Source organism: Beta vulgaris, chromosome 6, assembly GCF_026745355.1.
Source record: "Beta vulgaris subsp. vulgaris cultivar EL10 chromosome 6, EL10.2, whole genome shotgun sequence".
Taxonomy (NCBI): Eukaryota; Viridiplantae; Streptophyta; class Magnoliopsida; order Caryophyllales; family Amaranthaceae; genus Beta; species Beta vulgaris.
Window position 1 is genome coordinate 61,110,452 of NC_079207.1, and position 9,055 is coordinate 61,119,506.

General features: G+C 34.9%; 3 protein-coding genes and 1 long non-coding RNA gene across 4 annotated transcripts; all 4 read right to left on the bottom strand.

Annotated features, from left to right (window-relative positions):
• Window positions 1-1,779: 1,779 nt before the first annotated feature.
• Window positions 1,780-3,206, bottom strand: LOC130591933 (uncharacterized). The gene is made up of 3 exons (XR_008969887.1): window positions 2,883-3,206; window positions 2,725-2,784; window positions 1,780-2,179 (listed from the first exon to the last, which is right to left on the bottom strand). It is a non-coding gene; the product is annotated as an uncharacterized LOC130591933 (long non-coding RNA).
• Window positions 3,207-3,314: 108 nt separating this feature from the next.
• Window positions 3,315-4,775, bottom strand: LOC130591878 (protein FAR1-RELATED SEQUENCE 5-like). The gene has a single exon (XM_057395826.1). It carries the CDS (start codon window positions 4,773-4,775, stop codon window positions 3,315-3,317), a length of 1,461 nt encoding a protein of 486 aa, XP_057251809.1.
• Window positions 4,772-6,979, bottom strand: LOC125498951 (protein FAR1-RELATED SEQUENCE 5-like). The gene is made up of 3 exons (XM_048647302.2): window positions 6,609-6,979; window positions 5,791-5,871; window positions 4,772-5,475 (listed from the first exon to the last, which is right to left on the bottom strand). Exons 2-3 carry the CDS (start codon window positions 5,852-5,854, stop codon window positions 4,772-4,774), a joined length of 768 nt encoding a protein of 255 aa, XP_048503259.2. The 5' UTR covers window positions 5,855-5,871; window positions 6,609-6,979.
• A 1,330-nt stretch (window positions 6,980-8,309) lies between these two features.
• Window positions 8,310-8,708, bottom strand: LOC104897346 (hypothetical protein). The gene has a single exon (XM_010684206.2). The coding sequence runs from the start codon at window positions 8,706-8,708 to the stop codon at window positions 8,310-8,312; it is 399 nt and encodes a 132-aa protein (XP_010682508.2).
• Between the last annotated feature and the right edge of the window lie 347 nt (window positions 8,709-9,055).

Below are 9,055 nucleotides of genomic sequence, written 5' to 3' on the forward strand. Positions count from 1 at the left end.
TTATCGCAGGTTTTTTGCCCTATTCTTCAAAGGGGTTGGTACGTAGTTTTATGTTTCAATTTCAAGCATTCCAAGATTGATATTATTGACCAAAGGATGCTTACCGGAATATTGGATGAAAATTATGGTGGCTACGCAATAATATTGGTAATTTATTGATATTTATCTCAACTACTTTATTCTTTGTATGAATATCATTAATATTGTGCATTTGTAGGCTAAGGCATTTTAAAGAACATCATTAACAATGTGCATTTGTAGGCTAAGGCATTTTCTAACTATTTGAAGTCAAGCGGTGATCCAAGAGCCGAAAAAGTATTGAACTTCGACCTAAAACTAATCAAAATGCAATGGAGATCCAATGAGAATGATGATATCGATAGTGGTGTATGTGCAATGAGGTACATGGAAATGTATATGGCGCAAGGAACTTCTTCGTGGGATACTAACTTAAGAAACAATGTAAGAAATTTTTTTAAGGTGTTTTTTTCTAGTTATATTTGATTTTAAAGTTAATTAATATTTGTTTATTTTTAGGCTTTTTTTCTGAAGACTTTGAGAGCCAAGTACTGTTGTGAGATCTTGAAGGACGATTCCAATGTAGTTAAACAACTTATGCTAAAGAAGGTCAAGGAGATGAAATGAGCTGAGTTACTTACAAGAATTTCAGTTTTGACGTACTTGTGAGCCTTTGGTGATGTACATGTATGGCATCAGTGATGTACTTGGAAGTAATGGTATTGTATACTCATATATGTGGGATGCTCATTGTTTACTAACACTTTTGTTAAAAGTTTCACGATTTCCCCCGGCATGATTATGTTCAGAATTAGTTTTGATGAATATGCAAGAGGATGTTTGGTTTGCAAAAATCGTGTGGAACAAAAACAAGAAACCAAGAGTGTTTGGCTGGATGATTGTGATAGATAACTTATGAAATTTTTTAGATTCATTACCACTCAAAATTACACAAAACAAAGTTTAGAAACTAAGATTATTCAATTTTGCAACTAGGCGAGATAAGATGCCCCCTAACTTCTGCTATTTATTTGTTTGATTCTATTATGGTATTGTTGTATCTGAACTGATTTTTGTGTAAATCAACGACTCAATTTCTCTCTCCTTAGGATGAATCCCATCAACTATTTTAACTAGATTGTAAGACTTTCTACAGCTTAAAACTATACCAAATAATATGTGAGGGAATTCACCCGTCGACCTAGGATAAGATCACTAACACTACCAAGGCCATAAACATGAGAAAATTTGGCCGGAAGGAACAAGGATAAAATGGAATGTGATAGATATAATATGCAATCTCAAAACTTAAGATACACGAGTATACGAGAGCAATAGTCTTAGGAAGCAACAAAAACATAAAACTACAACCAAAAATATTCCAATCTTAATTGATGGCAAAAGTAATATCTTAACCCCTTTCTCTCTCATACTTTACCCACCCCCACACCCCAAAAATTTCATGTATCTATAGTAACAATAACAAGGAAAATCTTTAGGAAACGGATGTAGTAACAATAACAATAACAGCGTTGTGAGCGGAGCAGCCACCTTGCACTGCAGGATGACTAACCAGTTTCACTTGAAATTAGTCAAGTTTGTGCTACCTGCCTACATGGGCCTGCTGCTCTGTGAAGCCAGCAGTGCAGTCGATCAAACTAGATGACTCTGGCACTCCATGACTCTGGCACTCCCTTTACAAGCAAAGCAATATACACAAGCCAAATTACAATTATTGTTCCATCACTTTAATGCTCCCACTTCAGCCTCAAACTTTGTCACCTTTTTTTTCGCCCCAAGTTGTATACAATTAATTCAAGACACAACTCAGTTCCGCTAATTATAGAATTGTTGTCGAACTCTAGTTTGACATTTGGTGTTGCTATACGCCTATAAAAATTCTTAACAGAAAAAAATGCTTCATCTAGATCCATTACATAGCATCCAAAGAGCATATGGTATATGGAACTGGTAAATTTAACAGGTTAGCAATAGTCTTAGGAAGCAACAAAAACAGAAAACTACAACCAAAAATATTCCAATCTTAATTGATAGCAAAAGTAATTTCTAAGTTTCAAGTCTCTTATGCAGTGGCGGTAGCACTTGTTAGAAAAGCTCTTCCGGCTGCATGTCGTGAAAGAGGTCCATGGCAACCAAGAAGCTGCATAAAGCATAAAACATTAGATCAAAAAACCGAGGTCACACAAGTGATGAAAACAACAAGATATCAAAAGTGACACTTATCAAGGCAGAAGAACCACATCTTAAATAGGCAACATAACTGGTAAGTCTCTCCATTAGCTAACTAAGCAGTAATTTATCGGGTTGGTGGTTGGTCATAGAAGTTCTGGCTACAACCATACAGAAGCATCAATACAGGCTACAGCGTAGAGGAAAATAGAATGTGGCCATCTATAAGCACAACTGCTTGACTACTTCCAAGATGCACGATGTATGTATATAAAATGCACTAGTCACTTCAGCATAGTTTATCATTTGGCCATCTGAACTACTACAGGTTATACATGATTATTTGACAATGCAGCAAAACCCTTCGATACATCATAAATAACAAATACCACAGGGGATAAACATGTATATAAAATGCACTTGAGCTGAGCAATGGAGCAGTCAATGTTCAAGTAGTTGCAAGTATGCTAGACACATTATCACCTCTTGTAACAAACCAAAAATGAGAGATAGTACCTTCCAATGTAGGCAACATTAGCGATAAGTGTAAATATGAACATAAGTGGATTCAGGCCCCTACAAAAAAAATGACAGCAGAGTTTTCCATTATACAAACAAGATAGGACACTGATGTGGAATAGTGTCAATAAGGTCCATGAAAAATGTATTATTACCTCCACACTTTCTCTTTTTATCTGGTTAATAAAAGACAGCAACTCTTGTTAGTGTTAGAGATAGGAACAAAAAGAGATTAAGCAATATAAGATATTAACCAAAAAATGATCTAAGTTTAGAAACAAATCAGTGACTCACATTGCATAGTGATGTACATTGAAGATATTAGTGATGTACATTGAAGCCATCTCTGATGTACATTCAATCCATCCATCAGTATACCAGTTTTTTTATTACACTCCACTCTATCTAAGGACCGATAAACATAATAGACATCGATAAAATCATAATAGAAATGAGTTTCTAGTTACCTTAGATCATGAAGATATCTTTGAGGGCAATTCCGAAGGTCATGGTATCCAAGCTCTCCGCAAGCGCTACATAGCCTCTTTTTCTTTTGATGTTGCTCAATGGCCTTCTCTCTCTCTCCTTTATCCTTTTTCCACTTCTAGTCCACTACCCTTGTTACTTGATATCTTTGGAGGTTTGATGGTTATTTCACTAGGCGCCACTGATCCAATTAGGAGCTCTATGTCTTGTGTTTTGCTACGAGTGTTGTTTGCACTCTTTTTGGCCTCCATGTCCAATCTCAAGTCGCGAAGGTTTTTAACAAGTTCAGTGAGATCTTCTTCATTTTGCTCAGCCACACTTACACAACTATAGATCTCAGACCATAACTCATTCAAAGTTTTCTTCTTGTCCACCAATCTAGTGCATTGGTCTAAAATATTTCCTTCCAAGTCAAAGATTGGCTTTTTTGTTGCCATTGTAGTCCATCTGTTAAGAACATATTTATCGGGAATCATGGTTATGTTCTTTGCCTTCCATACCCAAACCATATGCCTACAAGGTAAGCCATGTCTCTGAAACATCTTGCATGAACAATTCGTTTCATAATTGGTGTTATTAAACACCACCTCAAAAGTTCTTTTACGATTCACCTCATTTATCTTGGCAATTTCCAAGTCATTTTCTCTTCTGAACTCTTCAATCCCACAAGAAAAACAAGCACTATACACCTCCTCTTGAACCTGATAAAATATAGAGCAAGTAAACACCTCTGAAGCATGCTTCTCAATGAGTAATGGTGTCTTGCATTCTGGAAATTTATTCTTGGAGTCATTGTCAAATTCAGCTTGTGAGTGTCTTTGTGAATCCATTGCAGTTTCGAAGCGCATGTAGAACTCTACAAGAGTAACATGGGGATTAGTGAAGGAGGTAAAGAAATGATTTTCACTTTCCGACCTTGAAGTTGTCTTCATGATCCCACCCAAGAATAAATCTCTAAAATAAGCAGGGATCCATAGCTTTCTTATCTTATACAACTCAGTTAGCCACTCATGTGTTTCCAACTTAAACTCACCAATCAGTTTATTCCATTTTTCTTCAAATTCTAAAGGCTCCAATCCTAGGTCCCACACACATAAACGTAACTTCTCATGAAAGTCAGTTTCTTTAAGAAGATCTCGGTCCATTTTGAGCGACACCTTCTCCATTATATGCCACATGCAAAACCGATGCTCTGTTTTTTTAAACACCTTCCTCACTGCAACTTTCATCGCCGGATCTTGGTCCGTTATCAAACAAGTGGGTTCATTATTTCCCATTGCCTTCAAGAAAGTGGTAAACAACCACTCAAAGGAGCTTATGTCTTCCTTGGCAGTGAAACCGGCACCAAATGTGATACATCTTTTATGGTGATCGACACCGGTAAAAGGCCCAAAGACCATATTGTACCGGTTAGTCTCATAAGTGGTATCAAAGGAGACCATATCCCCAAACAAAGCATAGTTTTTCCTACAAATGGGGTCCGCCCAAAAAACCTTAGTAAGACATTGCTCATCATCTACCTCAAAGTCATAAAAGAAGGCACCCCAAAGCAATTTTTTCATTTTAAAATTGTCCATAAACTTTGAGCATCAGAGCCATCAATATATGCTTTTAGATCTCTTGAGAAATTCTTGAAATCTTGCTTTGAAGCTCCGATATTGTCATATCCACCAACATTCTCTTTTAAGATTCTAAAACTTTTTGTTGGCCCAATATTCAACTTTGAATTGTCAACTACGAACTTCTTGTGCAAAATTGTCATTTTTCTACCTTGCTTCTGAAATTTTCTACAACTGGGTGTGTAAAGAGGGTGGGTGTGTCCTTCATAGAAGTTTTTCACAAAATATCCACCTTCTTCCCGAATCTTAAGAACTAACTGAGCTTTACACCCCACTCTTGTCACCAACCTTTTTCTAGTAGTAGCTTTTCCATCCTCCTGTTCTTTGGGCTTATCCTCATTCTTTGTCTTACGCTTCTCTTTAAAACCCGCCTTATTGCATAAGCAATATTTTATTGCAACAACACCACTTTTGTTCTTGTTAGTTGTTGACTTTCGAGTGTTGAAGCCACAATGTAGAGCATAAGCATCATAGAATTTAATCCCTTCTTCCAAACTATCAAACTTCATCCCCAATACAGGTGTTAACTCATTAGAGCACAAAGGCATCCACTCCCTTGTTCCTCCCGGGGTAACAAAAGGGCGTGCTCTAGGTGTAACCCATGTACTAGTACTGAAAGAACTAAGTACTAGAGCACTCTCAACTGAAAAGGAAAGCATATATCATATATGAATTAAGCTTAAATTATGCAAAACAGTAGACAAGAATGCATATAGTAGTTTCATCTTATGCACACACTAGACAAGTGAAATATTATCTAACCAATTGATGAAAATATGAACACTAGTATCATCAAACTAATTATGTCATATCACTAACTTTTAATATAGTGCTAAACTAGCATAATAGTCATCAAAAAGTCACAAACTAACATATAGGAGAAATTTTTAATTTGGAAATTGATAAACATCTATGATTGAAATTCTTATTCTCATATAGGAGAAAGCCAATCATTTACCTGCTACTTGTGTTGTTGGAGTATGTTGATTAGCGTCTTCCATAATCATAGGTTGAGTTTCCATGAAATCTTCAAATTAATCTAGAAAAAGGACACCAAAATTTTAATTGAAAGACACAATAAACAACTTAATTGAAAGGTTCATGAGAATTAATTAGATATATATAAATCACTTTTATATTTATAAGACATTTAATGTACTTGTAGATTACCGATGATGTACATATGGCAAAGACTTAATGTATATGAGTTCCAACTTAGTTAAAAGAAACTCTCTTCTTCAATGCCAAACATTCACAATAACATTCAAGCACATGGGTGAAATTAGAACTCAGGTAAAAAAAGGTGTACTTTCCGTAACTTGTATATAATAATGTCATTGAGTTTAATGTACTTATAGTGTAGCACTGATGTACATGTAGTGTAGCACTGATGTACATGTCGTGTAGCATGATGTATATGACCAAACTCTTTTGATTGTACCCATTATGTACCCATGCAAACAAAACACAAATTATTCAAAAGAAACATACTTAGAACAAAATTTCCCAAACACTACACAACCACAACAAAAGATAATGTATCAAATTCTTCAAATCACAAACTGACATGTAAAGCAAAAAGATATGCATGAGCTATATATACATCCTTTGCCAAATTATTGAAGGTTTGTAATATGAGTCTGCTACTACTTGAAGGCTTGCAGCCTAAAATCATTTCCTAAAGATGAATGAGAATTAAAGAAGCTAAACCTATTACATAGCAATATAGATTTTTGTAGTGAATTGATCATAATAGAAACAAATTAAGAAACTAACCTCTCTGTAAAAACAATACTTGGCAGCATGAGGTTACCTTGAATTCTTTCTTCAACCCCAACTCAAAATCTAATAAAAAAAAAAAATCAAATCAACCAAAATTCTTTAAAAATTCAAATAAATTATACTAATAGTGCCTACATCCCACTATTTCAAAGAGCTGTAAAGCCCAACATTATAATCCCAGAGAATACACATCTAATGACTACATACTCCATGCCTACATCTATGATTCAAGAGGGCTCAAAGCATGAATTTTTTTGCATATCCATAAAAGATAAACCATATTAACCAACCCATCAATTTCTCATTCATCACACACGAATATACAATCTCATTATACAAACAACACATCGAAAATACAAGCTCATCCTCACACGCGAAAACAAGCTCAGCAATTTGAGCATGAGAAAATGCCTATCAAATTTATATTGAATTGTATGACATGAACATGAAGCATAGAATTTATTTCTCCAAATGTCCAATCAACAGAAAAACAAGATACCCAGAAAAATCGTAATTATGTTTACCTCAAACATGAACAATTGGTAAAATTCAAAGGTAATAAATGTAAGATTGTCTCATAAAAACCGAAATTTACCTGAAAGAAAGGGGTAGAATGCAGAGTCTGGCCGTATGAAAGCTCCTTGTACTTGTGATTGTACTAACCTCTTTATCTCCTATTTTTTGCATAAAAATAAGATTAATAACCTAAACAATAAATCAATCCACCAAAAATACGAACCATACATTGAATTTGTCAAGAACATAACAAAAGATACAAAAGCTGACCTAAAACTAAGCAAATTACTCAATATAAAGAGGGAAAAAGAAGAATATGAACAGAAATTCCATCAATCTTCCATCACCATCAGGTATTAGTCTCTAAAAGACCCAATTTATCGATTAAAAGAAGTGAAAAACATAGCTTATAATTAGGAAACCATGAACTCAAAACAGAAGCAGAACATCAATTTTTTAAAAATCAAATTCCATGAACTAGGTTTATACTTTGTAGATGATTACTTATAAATGAATTTCGATAAGGAGTAAAAAGTACCTGATTGTAATCAATCGTAGAGGATGAGAGGTATGAAATTTCGACTTTTTTTCTCAGTGAAAGTACTGTTCACGGCTTCATGCTCTCGATTGAGTTGTTGCCGCTAAAATATGTGGGTTTTGTTATTACTGGGCAAATCGCAGCCGTTATGTTTTTAATGATCTAACGGTTGTAGATTTATTCTCATATATTCTTCTATTCTCACATAACTCTTAATTCTCACCGGATCCCGACTCTATATATATATATATATATATATATATATATATATATATATGTTATTTCTGTCATGGACAAAACATAAAAATATAATAGAGAAAACTGACAATTGCGAGAGGCTCGAAAACTTGTAGTAACATTAAATTTTTATATCTAAAATGTCATACTATACACAAACTTAAAAACTCCCCTTATAGCTTGGAAACAAGTAAACAACTAACACTTCTATTCTAGCTAGAGCTTGATTCTACTACACCACCTAAACATAAAGATCTACGACACCAACATATCATCACAACTTAACATCTAAAAATCATAATGAAAATACAATACCACACTAATTAATATCTAATTATAATTCAGAAAATATATATATTCTTTCTAAAATTAGACCCTGATTACTATTAATAATTCTAAGTTAATTAACAGCCAACATTATGTCGGCGTACGAAAACAGCTTCTAAATCAGGAGGAGTAATAAAGAACTCCCTTCTACCATTATTACACATCTTATTATTATTACTATTACTATTACTATTACTACACCTCATATTGCCGTTCCTAGCCGCAGCCGTAGGAGAAGGCTTCCGCTTTCGAGGCGGCGGCGGGCACGGCAACTTAGAAGGAATTTTAGAAGCTTCTGTTGTTGGAGTTGTGGGGACTGACAATGATGGTGTTGTTTCTCTCTCGTCTTCGGCGGCCGTTGATCCGGTGGTGGTGGTGGTGTTGATGGGCTTAAGAGGAGCTCTTATAGGTATTACCCAATTTGAATAACTAAAACCATTATTATTAGTTCCTGAATTTTCTGTAGAATACCCCATGATTTATGTTTTAATTTGGTGGGTTTTTAAGGAATACTCCTAAAGGAAATGTTGAGGAAAAAAAGAGAGGAGAGAGAATGATAAAAAGAAAGAGGGTTGAAAGAAAGAAAAGGGGGACTTTATGGAGTTGTAGAAAAGAGAGTAAACGCGTTTTTAATGAAAAGAAGAATAATGTTGAATGTTGAACGTTGAGTTTTATAAAGAATGAAGAGGAGAGAGAAAGAGGAGAGAGAAAGGGAACCCGAGGAAACTCGTGAGCTAAGCAAAGGTGGAGGAGAAGCGTAAGGAGTAAGGACTAAAGAAGTAAGAGTTTCCTCCCTCCAATTCTAATGGGGTTGGGGGTAATT